The 23,960-nt window shown below is 52.8% G+C and overlaps 1 protein-coding gene across 3 annotated transcripts in view; it reads left to right on the top strand.

The window, feature by feature from the left end:
• The first annotated feature begins 2,557 nt into the window (after positions 1-2,557).
• Positions 2,558-23,960, top strand: part of Bcar1 (BCAR1 scaffold protein, Cas family member) — a 32,516-nt gene continuing 11,113 nt past the window's right edge. The window contains exon 1 of one of the 3 annotated variants that reach the window (XM_021169848.2): positions 2,558-2,715. In XM_021169848.2, the coding sequence (XP_021025507.1) occupies positions 2,704-2,715 (12 nt within the window). In that variant the 5' untranslated portion in view covers positions 2,558-2,703. Of the gene's footprint in view, positions 2,716-7,613; positions 7,826-14,698; positions 14,805-23,960 lie in introns of those variants that run through there. The other 2 variants (XM_029480581.1, XM_021169849.2) reach the window with 2 other exon arrangements.

Below are 23,960 nucleotides of genomic sequence, written 5' to 3'. Positions count from 1 at the left end.
TAAAAAAAAAAAAAAACAAAAAACAAAACAAAACAAAAAAAAAAAGTGTCTGGACAGCTGGGTATGTTACATCCTCCCTGTGGTCCAGAGGGAGTGTCCTCCACTGAGGATCCTGGGCAGCCCTCAAGGACCCTCTAGTATGGCGCCTTCGTCAGGCAGCCCAGCTGCTTCTGGTCTGGACATCCCCACAGGCTAGTCTCTGAAGAACTCGATGAGTCATTCTGGAATAATTTGTCTGCAAGGTTTAGCGAGGGAAGAGCAGCTCCGGCCTCTAGGGATACAGGATAGTCAGATACCCGAGGGAGCCTCCTCTAGTTGCTTCACACCCTATACCCAAATCCTTGATCTCTGCCAGAAGCAAAGATCTACCAGGGATATGCCCTTTCCCTGAGTTTGCGCGCCACGCTGGAGGACTAGCTGGCTTCCAAAGCCAGACCCCACATGCACTATCCTCTGAGACCCCATTTCTCTGTACCCAGAGTGTGGAAGGTATATTTTACCTACTGCTCACTCACCGTCTTCTAGCCTGGACACCTAGAATAAACAGAAGCTAAAGTCCTGCCCTTTTCCCAGAGGAAATGAAAAGGACGGGAGGAGGAGCCTGACTTGGAGGGGCGGGGCTCCGGGACCTCCGGCGCGTGTGGCCTGGAGCCCAGGCGCCAGGCTGAACTGCTGTTCTCAGCTCAGAAGCCCGGGTGCCAGCTGGGCGCGGGCGGGTGGGCACGGGTAGGGCCATGTGCCAGACACACACAGAATGCCCTTTGAGGAGATGGCAGCTGTCGGCCCAGGCACCCCTCTGGTTGTTGTGGCCTTGTCTGCCCTCTCCTAGCAATACCTTGGGAACATGTATTCAAGAGGTACAGGAGCAACCCTGTTCAAAGTATCGAAGACCCCCTCATCAGTCCTGGAATCAAGACCTGGCTCTGGTGGCTGTCCTGATGTCCCTCTTTCTCAAATATCTCCCCTCATTGTTGAGTTCCTTCTCAGAATCTACCAGAGGATTGAGGGGACTAAGGTTGCCCCCAAGACCTCAGGAGAAAAAAGTTGGGGGATCAGAGGCCACCCCTGAGCCTCTGAGGAAGTTAGATACCCATCCTCACTCCTCCAGTCACCCGGCCCTCCAACCACTGTACATCTGGAAGACAAAAAAAAAAAAAAAGCTTGTCCCTGGGATCGGAGCGCATCCTCTGCTCTCGCAGAAGAGCCAGGTTTGGTTCCCAGTACCCCCACATGGCTGCTGATAATTTCCATAACTCCAGTTCTAGGGGATCCCATGCTGTCTTCTGACCACTGAGGGCAGCAGGCAGGTACATGGTATGCACACATGGATGCACAAACACTCACACACGCAAAATAAAATTAACCAGGCGAGGAGGATGGGGAAAAGGAGGAGGGAGTAGGAAGAAGAGGAAAAAATGGAGGAGGAGGAAAAGAAGGTGGTGGTGGTGGTGGTGGTGGTGGTGGTAGTGGTAGTGGTAGAGAAGGAGGAGGAGAAAGAGGAGGAGGTAGAGGAGGCAGCTGCGGGTCACAGCAGCCTTGTTCCCAGATACTATATACTAGCTAGCTGAAGCTCTCGCCCTCTTGAGGTCCTCTCAGGAGGGAAGGCTGCTGCCAATCAGCTTTTCGGAACAGGCTCCCTTAGGAAAGCAGTAGGCTCCTAGACAAAGCAAAGCCATAGAATCCATCTCCCACTTGATGTAGGTTTGCACGCTCCTTCTCAGGGCGTGGCAGCCATTAATTACCCTGGGTCTGGCCTTACCCAGGAAGAGGTCCCATGGAGCAGTGACAGGTTATATGTGGTTGGGCAGCAGGACAGACCCCTGGGTCTTATGCCCTTGGTAGCTGATGGAGCTCAGAGCCTCAGTGTACTGAGAGGGAAGGTGAAAGAAGCGAGGGCGTGGCAGTCTGAAGACCGTGTGCCCACTGCTTGCAGGTGCATGTTTGGGCATCATACCAAGTGTGAAACAGCTGAAGAAATTAGGGGTGATTAACATGGAAGAAAGGAAGACCTGAAGGCCTGCTTGTCTTCCAGCCTTGGGCAGGAGGGCCCATTGTGGGTCCCTCCCTAAAAGCCACTCTAGATTTTATTTTCAGGGGATCCAATGTTAATCAGGCTGCTTCCTGGGGGTCTGGAGCTCCCTGGGGGGATGGAGTGGGCTTTGGCGGAGACCTAAGCTCCTTCTCAGCTGGGCTCGGAGGGCAGAGGAACTCTGGTGTAGTGCTAGGCTGATCTAAGATCGCCTTCAGCCAGACTAAACTGCTTCCAAAGTAGGGTTGTAGGAGCCTTGGGACCCGCACTGAGGGACGTGATGTGAGGGGTTGGGGGTTCTGGATTCCAGAACCGGGTGGGCGGACCGGATGGGATTGTCTAATAATGAGTCTGGAGGTGGCCTTTGGAAGGACGTGCAAGGTGTGGGAACCCAGCCTCCTCGACCAGTTGTGCCGACAGAAAAAATGCCGGGGTCCCGGGTCCTCGCCTTTAACGCGGCCCGCGGCGGAGCAGGCGGGAGGGGGAGGGGCGGCGCGGGCAGCGCATGCGCGGCGCGGGGGGAGCGGCCGGACTGTCCGGTGGCGGCGGAAAGCAGCCGGCGGGGCAGCTGAGAACGCCGGGACCCCGCTCCGGGGGCTGTGAGCGGCGCGGGCCCACCGAGCCCGAGCTAGCCCGCGCCGCTGCTGCAGGGCTCCGGGGGGGCGGCGGCCAAGATGACCGTGCCGGTGAGTGCTGACCGCCTGAGAACCCCGCGCCCCCTACCGCAGGCCTGGGCCATCGGGGGTCGCCGGAGGTTCTTTTCAGGCCGAGGTGGGGGTCAGGGTCGGGGCGCTGCCCCAGAGCCGGCTTTTCAGACCCGGCTTTTCCAGCCTCTCCCAGGACAGCGGAGTAGGAGCGGGGTGGGGGGGACGTGCTGGCCCCACGGGGAGCAGCCCGGCACGGCTGGGTTGGGCAGGGGGTGTTTAGGAGCCTCTTGAGAGCCCCTGGGACTGGTGGGCCCGGTGGGGTCCGTGCTTTTTCCCTATCTCCTACCAGAGTGACCAGGCCTACGGAGAAGAGGGCTCTGTCACTCCTTAGAAGCCCATGGCCAGGTCAGCTGGGCCGAATGAAGGGTGGGAAGGTCTCTACTGTTCCCCAGAAAACTCCCTAGGAGGGCTGCCCTATTGTGCTGTCGGGTCCCTACCCGGATGGCCAGGCGTGGGGCGGGGTCTGTTTTGTCCCCGGAGACACCCTTACCCCAGAATGGTTTGCTTGGCTGCCTGATGGAAAATAGCGTACCTCCCCCCTATCTCTGGTTTGTACACTCACTTTGTGGGAAGTTTTATTGGCCCATTGAACCCCAGGACCTTTCGACTAGCAGCTCCTTTCTGTAGGGGCTTCCCCGTTTGCTTGACATCCCGGTCCTCTGTCTTCCTGACCCACCCACCAGGCAGACTTGAGCAGCCCTTGGGCCAGTCCTTAACACTTGGGTCTCCTTCTGAGGTCTCCATTGATTATTCTGTCAGGCCGATGGACTCGGGTACAGGCATTAACCCACTTTACAGATGGACAGACAGAGGTGTGAAACCACACCTTCATCCTGTCAGCCCTGGAGTAATGGCCTACAGCCACCGTTTCTCTGCTGACTCAAGCATTTTTCCAGATGACAGGAAGGGGCAATGGGCTAGAGCCATGCCTAGCCTGGCCTGGCCTTATGCTTGAACTGCTCTTCATCCACTCAGGGAACTGGGTTCTCTCCATGATGCAGACAGTCAAGCGTCCTGGCAGGGCAAGTGGCCTCTTAATTAACCACCGTAGGGTACAGAGATTCCTGGAGAAGAGAGGGTTCTGTAAGCGCAAAGCATTGTTATTACAGAATTAGAGAGCTCAGCTCCTGCCCGCCCCTAGAAGCGGTAATGCTGAGTTACAGATGAAAAAATTAGGGCTTCCAGGCAGTGCTGATGGGAGCCCCCCACCCCCATCTCTTCTGGTTCAAAGCATAATTGTCTCATCTCTAGGAAGAGACAGAGCAAGCCTGCCAAGCCTCTCTCCTCTCTCTGTTCTGCTCTTGCTGTTCTGCAGAGCTCAGGATTTTCTCTGGCTTGGGGCATAGGGCACCAGCCAGCCCCGCCCCTGTGGACACTGGTCAGAAAAACAAGGCAGACCTGCCGAGTGTGCTGGAGGGCCAGGGTCCCCAAGGCAGTAATGACCATGGAGTACCCCTCTGGACAGGCCTCTGGTCAGGAGGGCCAAGATTGGTTTAGTAGTCCATGCAGGCCCTTACCTCACAAGATTTCAGGTCATCATTCTCTGCTCTGTGCCACAGTGGCACCATCTGTAACTAGAGAGGATAAGGGGTTTTGGTGAAACTTGCACAGATAAGAATCGCTGTGAAGAAGCAAAGTGAAGGTCTGTCCCCACCAAGATCCACTCAGTCTGATTTATCTCCCATTCGCTTGTAGCCACAGCCCTCAGTAATCTGCATGGTATGTAGCTAGGCTGTCAGTCCATTGTCCTCTCCCCTGGGACTTTGAGAGTATGTGAGGTTGTGGGGCTATGGAGAAAGTTCATTTCTGAAGCAGAAAACAGCTTTCATTTGCTGGGAGCCCTGGTAGGCTTCTAGAAAGATTTGCCTGCTCTGTTCCTGCTCAGGGAGCCCAGAATGGTGACTGGCCATGTGGTACTTAGGGACACGTTTGAGTTTTAAGCAACACCCATTCATTTGGGCAGTCTTTTCCTGGATAGAGCTGACACAGGCACTTTGGCCCACAGAAATTACAAGATGCTAACAGCCGACGATGGGAGATGACGATGGCAGAGAGAGAACTTGGGGCGGACTAGGTTGAGTTGATGTGGTTTCCTGGGTATCCAAGCTGGGTCTGAATAGGGTTTTGTTTTAGTTTTTTGAGATAAGATCTCATTGTATAGTCCTGAATAGCCTGGAATTTACTCTGTAGACCAGGCTGGCCTTGAATTAATACAGAAATCTATCTGCCTGCGCCTCCTCCAAGTGTTGGTCTAAAAGGTGTGCACTACCACTCCCAGCTGTGCCAGGGGTCTTAGCTCTGTTATTTGACCCCCATGGGATATAAGGTTCAGAGGGAGGGAGGAACCATGACAGCCCTGGCTGCCAACTCATACTCTCTCCTCTGCTGGGAGCTGAGATCAGAGGTACCTGGGCAGTGCCTGGCTACTCATTTCCTGGCTTCCTCTGACATCCGCCTTCCTTCTGGGCATGGCTGGCCAGTGCCACAGGCCTATCAGGCAGTCTGGCCTAGCTTGAAGTTTGCACTTGAAAATGACTGTTGCCATGCCAGACCCACGTTCACAAGTGACGAGAGGTTGGCTGCCCTGTTTCAGTAAGGTGACAAGCCCCACTGCAGTATGGCTCTGCCCACTGCTGCTTTTCTGTGAAACTGGGTGGCTCTTCTAGCCTCTACCAAGCCCCTTCTTGGACGATGGGCCCTTTCAAGGAGCACAGATGATACCTGGTGTAAGTATGTCCTATATGCTGGGCCTGAGGGAGGACACAAGTGGCCATAGTCACGTGACTCACGGAGGTAAGGCAGGGTGGGTACCAAGCCTGACAATATTCAGGGTGGTAAAATGGCCAATGTCCTGTGTGGCCACACAGATTTCAGGGCTGCATCTCAGAGAGCTGTTGACAGCTCCCCGTGGCTTTCCAAGTACGACCTACCTACCTACCTACCTACTTACTGTCTTCTCTTTTGCTATGGTAGAGAGCAAACCCAGGGTCTCTGTTGTCTCTGCAGATAGCTGTTCTGGGTTCACAGAGGCCAGACAGCCTGCCCAGGGCTGGGCAGCAGAGTCGGTCTAGTTTTGCTTAATCTAGCAACAGCCAGTGGAGATCAGTAGGCACTTGATTGAACCTGGATGACCCTGGGGTTCACTCTCTGCTTGAGAGAGTTGGCCAGGGAGCCAGAGATCTGAACCAGGGCTTACAGCTGGCCCGGTATCCAGCTGTAGCCTCGTAGGACAGGCACAGGGGATGGGAGAAACTGTCCAGTCCCTCACCTCGCTCCCCAAAGCCCATGCCGTGCCTCCTCCCATTACTGTACTTTGTCCTTCTCGGCCTCCTCCTTGCAGGAACTGGTCGCAAACCTTGTACCCACTTTACCAGGTAGGTCAACCCTGCACCCACACAGCTTTCCCCTGGACACCTCCTGGCCCCATTGCCATTGTGTATTTGAAGATGGAATTGTGTGGCTGCTAGCAGATTCTGTCACAAGACTGCAGGCTTCATGTGACCCTCTGGCCCCTTATGCTACCTTGCTCATTCTCCCCCTCCCCCTCCCTCCCCTCCTCTCTTTGGCCCAGCCCAGCCACCTGCTGAGGGTGTGGAGCTCTTATCTGTTCTCTCTGCCACCATGGCTGGGCAGGGAATGCCAGGGCCCTGCCTAAACCTTAAGATTGCATAGTCACTTCCCAGGCAGCTTCACTGAAGGCCGAGTGGGGATTAAAGAAGAGGCTGCTTCAGGATGGGCAGATGTTTTGGTAGGAAATGTCAGGGCTAAGGCTCCAGAAGAGGGGTGGAGGGGTGTTACCAGACTGCGCTGGGCCCTGGCATTTGGGAGGAAGTCAACGAGGGATGCACGCAGCTCTTCATGAGAGGCTGGGTGGGGCTGCTGCAGGGAGACAGTCTCTGCTTCCAGCCTCTGGTGGCAGGTGGCAGGTATGGTAACGAAGCACCCTTTGCTGACCCCTGCACCGTCCTCTGTGGTATACCATCTCCCTCTGGAGATTTTTTCTTTGTGGTTCAGTTTAGTTCCTGTTATGGAAGGCCTTAGTGGTGAGATGGGCCTGGCCTCTGCCCTGCTGTGCACAGCCTGTGGGATCCCATCTTCCTAAGCCATCCTCACTACTATGGTAGTAGCCTCTGACTCTGCTGTCGGCTGGCCCACCACATCTCGGGCAGCCGGGCGCTCTGCTCTGACTCTGCTGTCGGCTGGCCCACCATGTCTCGGGCCAGCTGGGCGCTCTGCTATGCTCTCTGCAGTGGACAGGGTCACGTGCGGATAAAGCTACTGATGTGCGGGCTTGTCCTCAGCCGTGGTCTGCAGCAAGCAGCGTGGTTCAGCAATGGAAGGATTGAGGCGAGACCTCAACCCCAGTCTGTAGCTCTCAGTACCTTGAGATGCTAATCTAAAAAATGCTAAATGTGGGTGCTGGTGAGATGGCTCAGTGGGTAAGAGCACCCGACTGCTCTTCCGAAGGTCCAGAGTTCAAATCCCAGCAACCACATGGTGGCTCACAACCATCGGTAACGAGATCTGGCGCCCTCTTCTGGAGTGTCTGAAGACAGCTACAGTGTACTTACATGTAATAAATAAATAAATCTTAAAAAAAAATGCTAAATGTTTTAAGATGCTGATGCTGACGCTGGCTGTGGAAAGATGAGTGGCCTGGGCAACTCCAGGGCACTCCTCATGGTCAGCTTTGCCCCCTCCTGCTACTGCCCTAAGGAGCTTTCCACTCCAGCCTCAGCCTCAGCCTCAGCCTCTTTCTTCACAGCTGCTTGCTTTCCTTGTTCCCTGGACACACTTCATTATTTATTACTTTCCTCCCTTCCTTCCTTTCTGTGGTCATTGTTGGCATTATCGTCACGTGTGCGTGTGACCTGTGTGGGCACATGGGCAAGGGTAGAGGTTGGAGGATGACTTTGCCAGGCCGGTTCTCTCTTGCTTTTCTGTAGCTCCAGGGATGGACCGAAGGCGGTCAGAACTGCCCAGCAAGGGCCCCGGTCCTCTCTGGCCCCACTCCTTCTGTGTGCTCTTATACCCACTGTTGGTTGAGGCGTCAGCTTCTTCTTCTCCCAGGAGAGCCAAGACCTCCGAGGTGAGGAGGGACGCCTGCTCTGGCAGGAGAGATGGTCACAAGTTGTGGCTCTAAAGTTAATCTCTTTTCTAGGGGAGAGATTAGAGGCTAAGGGGCTTTTCCATAATTTTATTATTAAACCCTGCCAAATTCCAAGAGGGATTTGAAACAGATTATAGTGGAAGACACAATAGTCTGGGATCATCAAGACTTCCATAGCTATGTAATAAATGAAGAAAGGTGACTGTTGTCCAGGAAGCCAAGGCTGAGTGGTCACAGAAACCTAACTGTACCCAGTTCCCTAGGTAGCAGGGAACTTACGAAAATGGTAACTTAGTGGGTTAAGATCATGATACCCCCCGGGGGTCTTTCAGAAAACTACGTCACACCGTCCATCCTTGTGGGTTGTTTCTTTTCTTCTGTTCCGGGAGATTTTACATTGAGGTAGATTTTTCCATGTGTGAAACGTGCAGGTACTAAATGTACCATGAATAGGTTTGTGCTAATGAAGAGCTCCGTCAGGATAAGGAATGGCACTATCTCCTCAGAGCGTACTCAGAGGCCCCCAGGAGGCAGCCCCTACTCTGTTTTCTACATTGACTTAGATAGACCTCTTCATTCTATGTTGGTTCTGCCTTCTTTCATTCCGCAAAATAGTTTAGAAACTGCCATCCACATGGGCGTATGACTGGCTTGTGCCTTCTTGGTTGCCGAATAATATTCTACTTATGAATATACCACAATGCGTTTAACCTACCCTCTCTGGTTGATGGATAGCTGTCTCTTTTGTTTAATGTGACTTTTAAAGTATCAGAACACTGATAAATTGTTGGTATTAGAAAGACTGATAACTTGTCATGCAACCTTGGGTCATGCCCTCAACCACTGTATCTGCCAAAGTGATCTGCTCAGACCGTGTTGAGACCACAGTCTTCTCCGTTCACAGCCTCCATCAGGCCATAAGGGTCTGTGTTCTCTCACCCAGTTGTTGCAGGTTAACATTAGGCTTTTGGGTCATTTGTGGTTTTTTCCCCCAGGGTCTCATTCTGTCCCATAGGTTCTGGCTGGAGGGTTGAGGGGAGCACATCAGAGAAGACCAGTTCTGGACACAAGAACTGTGCCTGCTTCTTTCCCCCTCCCCAGCCACTCCTGCTTGGTGCACCCACTCACAAGCCACTATGAGAGCCCAAGTCCAGGACACACCTTACCCTGCAAGAAGCCAGAAGCCGGTAGCTAGAGCTGGTGCCAGCTTGCCAAGAGTCTCCTCCTGCGGCACCTTGGCCCTTAGTCTACTCTTCCATTCCCAAGCTGCTCACTTGCCTGCACTGTTTACATCAGCTTTCACTAGTATTGATTGATTGATTGATTGGCATCACGAGCCTTAGCAAAAGATGCACACCTTACTCACATGCCTCCTCCTTCAAGAAGTTCCATACACCTTTCGTGAAACAACCCCCTACCCCTGCCACCTTCTTTGCCCTCCTTGAGTTCTTGTCGCCACAGACAGGTGTGATTGCAGGTCATACCCACCTCCCACAGCCCAAGTGTGAGTTCTCAGAGGAGGGGACTCCTTCCATGGCAGTGTCCTAGTGCAACACAACACTTGACAAGCATTTGATGCTCAGACCATGTGTGCAAATGAGTGAGGTGGATTCCATAACTTGTCACCCCCAGGTTGGTGGGAGGGACGTCCCTACTCACCTCCAGCATTAGCTGTGGATCTCGGGCAGCTGCGTTCCAAGGAAGAGCTGCACCCAGGTCCTCAGGCAGTGCTTTGAAGGAACTTGGGGAACCTTGGAGCATCTGAAGACGGATGAGGGAGAGCAGTGAAGGCTAGGAGATAGGGTTAGAGGTGTGCACTTGTGTCTGTGGGGCTGGTTCCTAGTGGGTGGAACTTGATGTATGGCAGTATGGGATGCTGGCATGGAGACACACCATAGTGCCCTGTGCTTGGTACAGCCCTGTGTATGTCCATATCAGTGCCTGAGTGTCGGCCCAGATGCTGGTAACAGTTGTCCTTACCACCTGAAGGGCAGCAACCAGCTGAGGGTGCCACAGCCAGCTGGAGTCATTTGTGTAAACTTAGTCTAGAGAAGCAAATGGGCCCTGCACTGTAGGCTCATGTGGGATCCACTCTATATATGATTTTTTTTTACAAGGGAGGAGCTGCTTTTATACTCTCTGGAGACCCTGTGACCCTGCTAGCCCTGCAGCTCACTGACTCCAGCCCCCATGGCTGCCAGCCCTGTCCGTTCTCTGCCCATCTGGGTATCTGTGGGTGTGCATGGGTGCTCAGTGGAAGCTGCTGAAGGCGTGTAGCAGATGGCATGTGAAGTCACCCCTCCGTCTGAACTGCTTGTTGCCATGGGAGAGGGAGAGCAGATGGCCCAGCTCGGGAGGTCTCTTGACCACACCCTGTCCCTGCCCACCCAGCCTAGCTGGTGGAAGCAGGGCATCCACTGGAGTTTCCCGGGGGACAGGGACCTGTCCGTGTCCTTCTCTTCCTTGACAGGTTTCTTGCACTACTCTGACTCCTCCCTAACATGAGCTGAGGGGACGAGAGCCAATCCCAGAGCAGCTTCAAGGGCAGGCACACAAGGCCCCAGCCTCTGGTCCACACATGAAGCTGCGGTACTCAGGTCTAGCCTGCTCTTGTCTGCCAGCACACAGTGAGGCCTCTGCTGGAGGGAGGTCCTGTCTGAAATAGGCACATCCCTGAAGGTGCCCCTACTGCAGGAAAATGTGAAAGGAGGGGTGCCCTACTCCCCCCCTCCCCGCCTCTTTGTCCCAGAACCACACCTGAAGGGAGATGGAGAAGCTGAGAGGGGGTGCTGGGCTTCCTGGGAGGCCTGTCATTTTGGACCCTTCTCACCCCTGGGCTCTGTCCCTCCATAGCAGGTAGCATTGCCTTTCATCCTACCTCTGTATCCGTCCAGGTCCATAGGGACTTGCCCAAAGGATGACATGGGGACCTGACCAGGAAGAAACTGGCTCCAGGCTGTAGGCCCTGCCCACCTTTCTATAGAGTCATCACTGTAATGAAGAGTGAATGCTCTCATTGCCCATTCCAGCCTTAGAGTACAGGCAAGCTCTTTATGGCTAAGAACTCCTAAGAGTGTGTGCTCTGCTGTGTGTGAGGGCTGGCGGGGGTGTCACCTGGGTTGCTTTAGGGACATGCTTAGAATGCTGAATGGGCAGTTACAGATGTATGCTCTCCTGCCTCTTCCTGTGTGAGCTGTGTGGCTCACTGCCCTCTGAGCCTCTGGGAGGTGGTATTTTCCTTCTCCTGGCCCCCACAGTGGTGAGGATTAACTGATGTGATAGGCTCTGTCCTAGGTCCCTGTAGCCTTGCCCAGGTTTTGAGCTTGACCCTGTGAGTAGTCCTCTCAGAAGGAAAGAACAGCCCCTGTGGCCATTTAGGGACAACACGTCTTCCTGTCCCTGGGGCTTGCGACGCTTACCTCCGGTCTCAGGAAATCCTTTCCCACTGCCACTCCCAGAGCTGGCCATCAGCTGACCTGTCCAGCCCAAGCTTCAGGAGGAGAGAGGCTGTGCGCTTTATCTTGTGCCGGTTAGTTTAGGCCTGCTCTGTTCACTCTTCTTCTTTTTTTTTTTTTTTATATTTTTTATTACATATTTTCCTCAATTTCATCTGTTCACTCTTCTTAGTCATAAGCCAGAATTCCTCTGTATAATTTGCTCTTTGGAAGTGGTTCTCCGTGTGGTCTTCTTGGAGGGGCTGCTTCATCTAGCCATTCCACTAGAGTGCTACAATGGGCGTTACAGGGCATTAAGCAGTGATGGCTCCTCCGTAGGGCCTGCACTGCTTCTGAGGCCTGAAAGGCCAGAATGCTCCAACCCTCTCCCCTCAGAGGGGTCCAGGGCAAACTGCAATAGGCAGGAGAGGAGTGGTCTACCGTGTTTACTGTGCAAACGTCCCTTCCATACCCCCGAGGACAGAGATATCCCTCTGTAGCCTGTAAGCTCATCTTTAACCTGGTAAAGAGACTCCAGGCCACTCCTGGGATGACTGTCACCTGTCCTGGAGGGTGGAAACTGTTGTCTGGCCAGGCCTGTACAGTCTTTCTCCAGCACCGCGTCTTTGAGCTCCTCCTCTGCATATACACCTGTGCATGCTCGGCTCTGTCTGTGTGTGTTGCACCTGTACTTACGTGAGCTTGTCCCAGTGTGTGCTTGTGCCCACACATGCTGCCTCTGTGTGTACCTGTATGTGTTCAGGCATGATTAGGGCAATATTGGACTTGACCTTCCAATATTTTGAAACTTGACCAGCTCTCAAGCCAGCTCTTTCCACAAGAGTAAGTAAGCACTTAGGTTCCACCCTATTTTACACACTCCTTATCCATGAAGCTCAACTTCAGAGGAGAGCTGGCTCCAGTGCCAGGTGCAGGCTTGTTGTTGTTGTTGTTGGGGAGATGGAAGAGAGGTGGTTTCTTGGGTCTCAGACCCCTGTCCTTCTGGAGTCAGTTTGAGTGTGGCAGAGGTCTTTAGCTCTGGAGTGTCGCTGTCCCTAAGTTCCCTTTCCACTACAGAGAAGTCAGTGAAGGTTAAGGTGTACTATCTCCACTGTCCTCCTCTGGGTGTCAGCTCTGTCCCTCCTGGGCACAGATTGTGTGGACCAAGACAAGGGCCCCTGGACTGTGTCAGTCTCATCACTGTAAAGAGGCCAGCAGGAAAGTGTGTTGTAAAACTGTTGTGGGCATGAGTCCCTCGGCATCATGGAGGTCGGGTTGGTGTGGGGGAGGGAGGATTGCATCACTGAGCACATGTGTCCAGGCCAGCACAGACCACCGTGTGTGTGTGTGTGTGTGTGTGTGTGTGTGTGTGTGTGTGTGTGTGTAGAGCATCCCTGTCAGCCCTTTGCCATAACCACCCTGATGGGTGCTTCCTCCCCAATAGCTTGGGGAGGGGTATTCCCCTAGCACAGTGGGGTGTCAATCCTGGGGTCTTGTTTCCAAAGCGGAAATGCCATTCCAAGGTTCACAGGCTTGGGGGGGGGAGTTAAGTGGAAAAGGAGCAAATTTTTGAAATGCCTGAGCCTGAGCTCAGCTCCCTTCCCCCACCTCCACACTCACCCCTGGAGCCCTCCTCTGAGAGTGGATCTTCCTTTCCCAAGATCCTAGAGTCAGCTGCCTCTCTGTGGTGCCTTCCCTTGGCCAGGGGTGGAATAGAGGCTTTGAGCCTAGTCTTTTGTGTTCCTGTCCATCCTGCAGAGACCTCCTGGGTCTCTGGGTCCTGCTCCCCCCTCCAAAGTAGAGAGACTCAGTGACACGTTATGGACCCTTCAACCCCAGCACAGTGGGACAAATGCTTAGGCATGTTCTTTCCCACTGGCATAGGGCCATTGAGTAGCTGGATGGAGAGGGGGGTGTAGGAGAGCAAGACAGGGGGTAGTGCATGGTGACCAGCAGGAATGTTCCAGGTGCTATTACAGGACACTGAGTCAGTTCTCCTTGCTCCACACCCCCTCATACTGTGAGCTCTGGCCAGTGGCTCATAAGCCAGAAGCCCCAGGGAAATGCAGGTGTCTAGCTTTTCAGAAGGGTTAAGACCCAGGAGTCTGGTTTAACCAGGTGTTCACAGGACTTGTGCGCGCTTTCTGTTCTGCTGTAGCCTAGCTCCTGATGAAGGAGCTCTGGGCAAAAGCCTGCCCGGTGCCTGTCAAGTGGAGGTTGGCTTTGAGCATGTGTGTGTTAGCCACTGGTCTTCAGAGCTCTGCTGAAATGAAGTGTGGTCTGGCTCACTGCTTCCTTACCTCAGCAGCTGCCGGACAGACAGTGTGCAGTGGGGGTCCTGTGTGCTTCCGATAAGTTTCACCCCTGTTTGCCCGGCAGTCTGTGCTCAGAGACTCTGGCATGCACATTTTGCTGCTTGGGATGACATTACTGAACTGCAGCCTAGCAAGGAGCAAGCCCTGAGGTGAGCTGAGGCTGTGTCCACTGCTTTCCCGGGTGCTTTTTACTTCTCTCAGTCTCTGCACATTTAGACAGTGCTGAAACAGACAAGCTGGAGCAGGTTTCTGGAAGATTGCTGCTGGGCACGAGTTTTATGTCTGGACAGGACTGACTCAGGAAAGGTGGAGGGGCGCGCCTAGGGCATGACTGTGACCCGAACAGGGGCAGCCTTCTTCCAGATCTTGGATTCACTTCAGTGGAGAACTGGTGCAGGACTTGGCAAGCCTCTGGTGCCTTGCTTATTAGAGCCAGAGGCATATATGGAGTGGACATAGTTCTAGCTTCACTCCCCTGGGCTTCAGGGGACCAGCGGGGATCCCCAAAAGTCCAGGAATACAAAGCGCTAGGAGTTGGTGCTGCCAGTGAAAAGCAGGGGACCAGACTGTAGCTGGCAACCCTGGGGTCTGTTTTGTTTTGAGACAGGATCTTATCCTGTCACCCAAGCTGGCTTCCTGCCTTTGCCTCCCTATTACTGGAATCTTAGACATAAACCATCATTCCGGGTTCCTGGGATCCTTACACAGTAAGGCCTGTCTACAATAGTCTTACACAATTATTGTTTTCAGTAATTGCTTTTGGGGCATACTCCCCCCCCCCCCAATTTGCTTAGGAATTCAGATCTGAATCGTATGCGGCGAACACGCGTGAATACTCCCGTGTTGGTGGGTAAGGAAGGCAAAAGACCAGCATCTGGAGGGGACGGAGGGGCTGCACCAGAGCTGAGCGATGGGGCTGGGCGGCGTCTTCTAAGGACCTTCGCTAGCAGGGCCAGCAGCCGCGAGAGGCGGGGATGTCCACAACGGGCAGTAGCCAGCTCGACACGCCCACCTCGGCGGCTCATTTGCATGGGGGACGGCGGCGGCCAATGGTAGCGTGGCTGGGCATGCCGGGAGCCGGGCGGGCGGAGCGAAGTGGACCGGCTGCGGGCGGCCGAGGCGGCGGCTGAGACGCGAGGCGCGGGCGGCGGGCTGCGGGCGGTACGCGGGCAGCGCGGCCTCTGGCCGGGGAGCACCATGAAGTACCTGGTGAGTGTGGGCGCTGGGCGGGCGGGCGGCGAGGAGGACGATTCCTGCGGGCCCGGAGCGTCCTGCGGGCTGCAGAATTACGGAGCAGCTCGGCGCGTAAACGAGTCCCTCCTTCGGTCCGCCTTTCGAGTCCCCGCAGCCCACGGAGCTATCGTGTCGCCCTCCGCAGCCCTTGGGTCCTGACGTCCTCGGGCAGCCGGGCCACGGGCCGGCCGGGCTGCCTGAGGCTGAGCCCGAGGCGGTACGCAGAGGGACTGGAAAACCGAGATTTGCTGAGGATTGCAAACCGGCGGCGAGCCGCGATAGGTCAGAACCTGGGGGGATTTGGGGAGTTGAGAATCGCAGTAAAGGCGGCAGCTTCTTTTCACGACTCTGGATTGAAGAAAGGTCTAGGCTGAGAGACACACCCGAGTTAGGTTTGCTGTGAATTTGGTCACCTATACAAAACGACCATGTGTCTGTTCCTTGCTAAGTGAGAAAGTTTCCGATTGTCTTGGGCCAGGAGACACGCCCTCCTTTCTCCGGGTGGAGAGTTGGATGGTGACCGGCCTGGGCTGACGAGCCAGAATAGCAGGTGTGGATGCCTAGAGGATCAGGAGCCAGAAGCCAGGTGGAGCCTCAGGGAAGGGAGCCCCTGGGAAGTAACTGCCGGCACACCCTCCTGGCACTGTACTTACCGCCCCTTTGCCCTGAGCAAGGAAGGAACCCATTGGAAACTGGGTGGAGACAGCAGGGTAAGACAGCCCTAGGTTGTGCCTGTAAAGTCACCTTTGCTCAGAGGAGGAAGAATGGAGCTCCTGGCCATTGGTGGTTGGTTGTTTTGAGCAGGAGAGTGAAAGCAGTGCGATCTCCCTGGGTCTGGCCCTTGAGGCCGGTGCTGCTCCCCATCCTGGTTGTAAGGTTTTAAGTGTGGAAACTGAGGCAGAGAGCAGGAGCAATGTGGTGTCTGTGTACTGTACCATTTAGGCTCCCTGCTCCATGCCTGGGCTAAGGGAACTGGCCTTGAGCTGTCAGGCCCTACTGTGGCTCTCTGCTAGCATCCATTCTTTTAGGTGGCTCCACCACAAAATTTCCCCAAGTCCGAACAGCTTTTTCCTCTGCCCACCCTCTAACCCGATCTTCTCAGTCTGGGAGGCCTTTGGAAAGAGGTCTTAGCCAGGCTTGGGGAATGGGGAGTGGGTGGTGATCATTTTCCAGCGGATGCACTGTGTGGAGGGGTGATCTCAGACCCAGACAGTGGGGCTGTGCACTCTTGAGCTCTAGGGAGAGTCAAGGACCCATGTTTTTCTTGGTGAAACTTTCTTACCTCTAGGTGAGACACAAAGTCAGGCCTTGTAGGAGAGGTAGAGAGTGGAGGGGATAAGCTTTGTGTGCTGGAGAAGGACAGTTTCTGTGATACTGTCCCCCTGTCCTTACGTGGGGCCGCTGCATTAGGAGGTACTCATATAGATGAACTACATTACGAGCTGCTGAAGGCTATTATGTACAGTTCAGGATGTAAAGTGTCAGAGCTCCAGGGGCCTTAAGACCTGAAGGTGAATAAACCAAGGTCCTTCTGTCTCTTTGCTCTGATCTCTGGATCCAACCATGACAGAGTCAGGGCTAGGGATTGCCCTTATTCTGGGCCCCATGTTGTCCTTACAGTGAAGGGTCAGGGCCAGTCTTATACTGAGCTTTGCTAAGGCTTTTTTGCAGATCACAAAAGTGGACTAGAGCCCACCCACTGATAATTTCACCAATCCTCCATTAGAATCCTAGGGTCAGGGAAGGGAGCAGTGGTTCTCCCACCCTATGTGGTGTGATGGGGCTTACAGAGGCCATTCTTCAGCAGGAGGATTCCTTATGCCGCTTCACCTCTGCCCAGACTCCCCAAGGCAGGATCTGACCCTGTGGCAGGAGTTGAAGCAGGAACCTGCTTCCAGTCCATAACTGGGTTTAGACACAGTCGTTTGCTATTGCTACTAGAGCCAAGGTCAGCGTCTGTGTGTGAGGGTGAATCTCTGGTAGTGGCCACCCCAGTGCAGGTGGGCTTTCACTGCTCCCGTTTCCAGACCTCTGCCCAGGCTATGGACTGTCAGACAGTGAGCTGGGAGCCACCTATTATGCATGCCTCCCTGCCTGTGTCCTGGACGTGCTCTCCTGAGGGAGTCAGAGCTGGAACTGTGACTCCCTTGAGCTGGCTCTGGAATGTGGGGCCCGTGCACAGGCCATTTTGAGCACCAACTCTCATACTCCTGTCCCTTATCAGCATATCAGGGACATGAACTGGCTGCTCAGTTGTCCATGGGAATGCTAGGGCAGGATGCTGCCAGACCTCTTTTGTCTTAGAATTCCACCCAAGATAACAGGACAGGGAAGGGCGGGAAGAAGCGTCTCTCGGGGCTCTGATGGACCCTGGACTGGGGCGAGGAGGGCTGCCAGGTCCCTAGTCTAGTCAGTGGCTTATGGCTGCATGTTGCTCCAGGTGGATGCCTGAGTGTGAGTGAAGAGGAGTGGTGAGTGTGACTGCCAGTTGGGCACACAGTCACTGGGCCTATAGCCATTGGCCACCACTGAGAGCAGGACTCTTTGGGACAAGCAAACAGAATATCCCAGAAATAAACTTGGCTCACATTTGCAGTGGTTCTGAGTATGAAGGGAACCAGTGTTTCTTTAGTGCCTGCTGTGTGTGAGGCTCTGTGCTTGGGGTGGGTGCCTGTGTGTGTGTATGCATTGGGGGTGGGACTAGGCAGGGTAGGAAAGGCTTGTGCCACTAATGCTCTGGATTCTGTGAAGCCCAACATGTCCCCCAAATCTCCAATTCCATTTGCATCTCAGAGCCCTAGACCTGTCTCTGGAAACCTGTCTTGTCTCTGTGAACCTGGGTGAGACAGGTGCACCTATTCTGAACTCCCACTTTCCTTTGGGCAAGATGGACACAATTCTGATTGTCCTGGGCCGTTCTGAAGATTTAGTGAGATGGTCATGGGAGGAAGGAGCTTGGCCTATGGCCTAGGATAAATTCGCTGTTCTTGTCCTTAGGAACCTGTCAGTTGTGTCATGTTGCCCAGTTCCTTTTCTGATTCCCCTGGTACCCACCTTGAGCTGGTTTAGGGCCGCTGAGAACATGATTTTCTGTATAAATAAGTATGAACCAGTTGTGGAACTAGGCATACCTACAGAGGGTCCTCTGGTTAGTGGGCTCAGACTGGCACTGCTTGAAGGTTCTGTGGAGAGGAAACTGCAGTGTCTTTTCTCAGTACTCCAAGCCATCCTGCCGTGTTGTCAGGTTTGGGAACTCCCACAGCACTGGAGGATTCATTCCCCCAAGGCAGCTGGAGCTAAGAAGCAGCCATCCTTGCAGCTGCTTGCCCTCCGCTCCTCTGCATTGCAAGGTTGGCTACAACCCTGCTAGGCCTGAAGCTTTCTCAGGCCACAGTGCAATGAGAGTCACTTGCAACCAGACAGGCTGTGGGGCTGCTCTCTTGGTCCCGTGTACAGGGACGTGTGTGGATCAGGGAGCACTGGCACCTGGGTGCTAAGGGTTTCTCTTGGCTCTACTCACCCGGCAGGCACTTGCTGTGGCATCTCTTATGGGCCAGCCTGCTGCTCTAGCGCCCAGGGGTCTGCTGAAGGCAGACTCGTGCCTCCCGTGCTGTGTTAGGAACAAGAATTAGGAACAAGAAATACGGGTATGTGAGGTAGGCAGAGGGGAAGTGGGCGTCTTAAGATGGATATTGACCTTCCTGAAGGAGAAGGGGTGATGTCTGACTGGGTCCTGTAGGCGAAGGATGCAACAGAAGGTTCCCAGAGTGAGATGACCAGAGATTGGCAAGTCAGGCAGCAGCCGTCATGGTGTCGTGTGTGTAACTGGCGACATCAACCTTCCTACTGCTGTGACATTTTAATACAGTTTTATCATGTCATGGTGACCCCCCTAAACAATTTGCTATTGTTACAAATCATAATGTAAATAGATTTTGGAAATAGAGGTTTGACAAAGGGGTTGCAGCCCACAGGTTGAGAACCTGTAATCTAGACAGATCAGTGTAGCCTGGTTTTGCATCCCTTAGAGTCCCAGTTGTACCCATTGTGGGTTTGGAACATAACATATATAGCATATTATAGGCCATACAGCTGTCCTGCTGACGGAGACTGGGAAACTAGGCTTAGGGACTGACTACTTTTCCAGCTTCAGTCATGACACTGAATCCCTGTGATCTTCCAAACACAGAGTCCCATGGCAGAGCACTAAGGCCTGAAAGCAGTCCACAGCAGGAATGCTTGGCTGTGGTGGACGTTTACCCATCTGGGCTTATTTGGCTGTGGAGAGCCACTATTTGGGTGGCATTTATTGGCCCTGGGATGATAGAGGGATAGATAATCTGTGGCGTGTATAGAGCAATCAGCGCCTGCCTACCTGCCATTCTCCTACCTGCCATTCTGGAGTCACAGAAGTCTGTGTGTTTGTGCTTAGCCAGTTAAGTCAGCTACAGTATTACTTCCTTGGAAAGTCATAAACATGCAAAGGTCTTGTCCTTCATTATTTCTGCTACCTCACTTTCCCCCACATCTTGGGAAATTATCAATTTCATGAGCTTCACATAAGCTAGGCACTGAGCTATACTCCTAGACATGACACATTATGGCTGGATGTCTCTCTGCCCTGCTGCAGTGGTGAGCTTTGTGCTGACCTGGCTTCAGGAGGATAAGTGGCTTTAGAACAGTGGCTCTCAACTTTCCTAATACTATGACCCTTTAAAGCAGTTCCTCATGTTATAGTGACTCCCCAACCATAACATTAGTTTGTTGCTACTTCATAACTGTAATTTTGCTACTGGTGTGCATGTTATGTATGTAATGTGAATATCTAAGCCACAGGCTACTGATAGCAACACCCAAAGGGCTTGTGAGCCACAGGTTGAGAGCCGCTGCTTTAGGAGTTTGGCAAGAACAGGAGCCAGGGTAGTGTTGTTAAACAAAGGACACACTTCTGTCATCTTAGCTTCCACAGTCTGGCTGTTTAGGGGAGAAGGGATTTACCCAAGGTCACACAGCAGTAGGAGTGAGAGCTAGACCTAGTCTGGGGCTGAGCTGTTGTCACTGTTGTCTAGTGACAGGAGAGAGGGAAGGAGCAATGTGGCCTTGAAGAGTAGCTAACCGGGGAGGCAAAGAGACTGAAAGCCCTTTGCTTGGCCAGCTAAAGAAGTTGATAGGTCGGGCACTGGCAGTGCTTAGGACTTGGGTTGGGCAGGAGAGAGGCTGCTGCAAGGGCTCTGGGCCAGAGCACACCAGCTGACACAGGCAGAGGAGCCCCTGGTGCCAGGCTCTTGATGCCACGTGCCCAGTCCATGAGGTGCTTCCCTGGCTCCAGCTGCCTTTGACTGTACAGTTAGTTACAGCCCTACTTGGCCAAGGCGTACTTGGCAGGCACCCTGTGAGCTTGTGCTGTAGGTAGAGTGAGCAGCTCTGGGAGTCTGGAAGCCCAAGTGGCTCCCCTAGACTGGCCAGTTTCTGTCTTGCATGGTTTGTCACTGAACCCTTTCCTAAGCAGACCCTTGTAGTCTTCATGCTTTCACTCTCTCTCTCTACCAGTGTTCCCAGACCCACTCAGTGGGGCCTCTTGATGAGCCTGGGCAGCAGTCATAGAGGTGAGGGGACTCAGTAGTGGGGCCCTTCTGTCTACACTTCCACCCGCCTTTGACTTGGCTAGAGGGAATTTCCCCGTGACTCACTCTGCTGGCACTTCCTGTGGTCACCAGGGCTGGGGCCAGGGGGACCCAGCCAGGCAGCTTGGTGTTCTGGGGTCACTGAGGGAGGGTGGGCCTGGTGATTCCCGGAGGCAGGCTGCAGACCATATTTGGGAAATTGGTTTTTCTTGTCTGCAGCTTGGGGTTGGGGCCTCTGAGCCTGGTGGGCTGTAAGGTAGTTCCCACCCAGGCCTGCTCGTCAGAGCTCTGGCCTCTGAACAAACTAGCTGCCTGTCTGTCTGTGGTCCATCCTGGCCCAGAACCTGGAAGGTGGTCCACTATTTTCTTTTTCTGGATAAGTATATTTTTCCTTTCCTTTAAAAAAATTACATTTAGAATAATAGTGTTTTTAATGACACTTTTATACATATTTAATTTTGATTGATTCCCCCTCAAACATACTTTTTTCAACTTCAAAATAAGGAATACTTATCAAATACAAGTTGGAAAATTCTATAAATAAGAAGAGAGAATATCCACCCCCATTGTCTTGGGTATTTTCAGTGGTATTCTGACACCTCATTTTAAAGTTTAAAATGGTGTTTTATGAAGGAGGAGTTTTGGGGGCCTGGGGATATCACTGTAGACTAAAGTAACCTAATGGAGTCCTCCTGCCTTGGCTTCCTGAATGCTGGAAGTGCTGGAATACTCTATGCCCAGCTTATGTAGTGCTCTGTAACTCTTCTTTTAACTGGTGTGACCAAACTTCAGGGCTCTGCCTTCTCTAGGTTGCCTGCCTGCCTGCCTGGCTCCTCCCTAGGGACGTATTCTGTCCCTGCCTTTTCTGAGACTGGAGACTGCAAGATGTCCTAAAGAAATAACTCCAAACCATGCGTGGTGGCGCACGCCTTTATTCCCAGCACTTCGGAGGCAGAGGCAGGTGGATTTCTGAGTTCGAAGCCAAACCTGGTCTACAGAGTGAGTTCCAGGACAGCCAGGGGTATACAGAGAAACCCTGTCTAGAAAAACCAAAAAAAAAAAAAAAAAAAAAGAAAGAAAAGAAAAGAAAAGAAAAAAGAAAAAGAAATAGCTCCCAGCTGTTGACTCCTGGGGCACTCTTCCATCCAATGCTTCTGACCTGTCAGTGTGGCAGGACTGAGAGACATCGCAGAGGTAGCCCTGTGGGACTCCTCTGCTTCAGAGCCTAGACTCTTGCTTTGGATTTCTGTCCCAGTGATGTGGCCCTTCCTGATGCTTGGCATTCCAGCTCCTAATTGATTCCATGAAGGAGCTGGAGTCCGTAGGATGCTGGTGGGTTTTGTTGTTTGGTTGGTTTAGCTTTGGCTTGATTGCAGGTTGTGTACCACCAGCCTGGCCAGGGCATGGTTTTACTTCTTGAGTCAAGGACACACAGCAAGTACCCAGAGCCTAGGTCCCATCTCTAAGTTTAGATCTCTCTCTGTCTTCAGATCCAGGAAACTTAGGAGGGACCTTGTAGCTCACCCATGATTAATGTTCACCTGAAGGCCAGAGGAGTGCATCTGACATTCTTGAGTGCCCAGTGGGGGTCTCAGTCAGCTTTGCGGAGGCACACAGTCTTCTGATACTCTTAAGAGGACAGATGTCCTAGCCACACCCAGACCAGATTCCTGCCTTCTTCCTGCCCTCTGCCATGTCTAAGGCCCGCTCCTGGGAAGGAGGCAGTAATAGCAAGGCCGCTCAGGTCACAGTGGCCATCTTAGAGCTTCCCACTCAGTCCTGTGCCCTCTGCCCTGTCTACCATCCTGTTGTCCTCCTGCTTCAAGTCACACAGCCCCAGCACAGGCTACTTGGCTCCTGGGCCACATGAAGTACGTTCTGGGAGTATCTCCCCATTATAGAAAGGCCATTGTAGTACCCATTTCTTATAGCATCTGGGACAGTTGACAGGAGCTCTAGTAAAGGTGAGGGGTGCTGTTCTTCCTTTGCCTAATGCCTCTGTTTTTCCTGTTGCATCTTCCTCAAGCCCCAGAAGCACTCACAGTAGTAATATGTCTGGGATCTGCTCCTGGAATATTGTGACTAAACTCAGGAGGGAAGGGCTGACCTGCCTCACCTGTACCTCCTCATTGCTCCCCTGTGAATACTCACTCGTGCCTGCACCACTTCCTTAAACACCATAACCACCCGAAGGACCATGTGGCCTGAGCCCGCCCTCTGTGTCCGTACTTGTTGGTACAGAACATCCATCAGTAGCTCTTGATCATTTGTTTTCCCTTGGATGACCTCTCTGTAGAGTGTAGGTTTTCTGTTGGTCTTGTCTTTTCCTTTTGGATTGTATGAACTCCTCCAAATCCCTACTAACCTGTTTTGCCCAGCACTGGTCTTTTGTATTTGATCTCTGATTGGCAGTCTGTGGTGCCAGGTCAGGACCATACTGGCTGCCTTCCTACAGTGAATTTCCTACATTCGCCTGCTGTAGGCTCTTAGCCCTCCCCCATTGCTTCCCAGCCCTTGTCCTGCCCCATCCCTGCTTAGAGTTGTCCTCATAGCTAGGAAAGAGTACATGTGCCTTTTAGAAGTGGCTTGTTTATATATTGACTCCTATTCCTCCATTTCATTCTAAAAGAATTTCTCAAAAATAAAATAAAAAAGCTCTCTGGCATAATAATTTGTGATGATTATTATGATGCTCTATTAAATTATCTGTGTTCACATTATTCTCCTCTCGGTCTTGGGTACATTTCAAGACTTTTCCCAAAGAATCCCAAACCTCAGATTAGTACTAAGCACTCTGTGTACTATATTATTTTCAGTAGGTGTTTGTCTGTGATAGGTTTTTCTGTTTGTTTGTTTGTTTGTTTGTTTTTGTCTGAGACAACCACATATCCCTGGTTGGCCTGGAACTCACTATGTAGACCAGGCTGGCCTCAGACTCACAGATATTATAATTGTAATACATTATAAAAGTTAAGTGATTGGTCCCTCCAAAACTATAAATTAGTAACTTTAACCTTTTCACTTAACAGAAGTACCTTTATAGCTTCTCTTAGGCAGATTTGAACGATATCAGAGTTGCTGCTCCTATGCTTAAGAACACTGCAATAGGGCTTTCCTGAACACAGTAAGCTCTATAGTAGCTGAACAGGTCTGACACCCCAGATCGCTACCAAGTAACTAGCAAGCAAGAAGCACATGCAGGGTGGATGCGCTGGTCCCAGAGCGGTGGAGTGGAGTAGCAAGAGCTTTCAATATGCTTCTTAGAATTGCCTGTTCTTTCTGGAATTTTTTATTTAATAGTTTTGCGCCATAGTTGACCATAGGTAACTAATGAAAGCCATGGAAAGCGGAACCATGAATGATGGGCAGGTGGCTGTCCTGAGAGAATGTAAGACACTGACCTCACATTACAGAGGCGGGGCACCCCACTGGGAGCTTGGTGCTGGGGGGGGGGTTGGGGGGGGGTCCTTTTGCTCAAGTTTTTACTGGAGTAAAAACATTTTGTCCT

The sequence above is a fragment of the Mus caroli genome, chromosome 8 (assembly GCF_900094665.2).
Source record: "Mus caroli chromosome 8, CAROLI_EIJ_v1.1, whole genome shotgun sequence".
Classification (NCBI taxonomy): domain Eukaryota; kingdom Metazoa; phylum Chordata; class Mammalia; order Rodentia; family Muridae; genus Mus; species Mus caroli.
The sequence above is the reverse complement of the archived record's forward strand: the minus strand, read 5'-3'. Positions and strand labels throughout refer to the sequence as shown.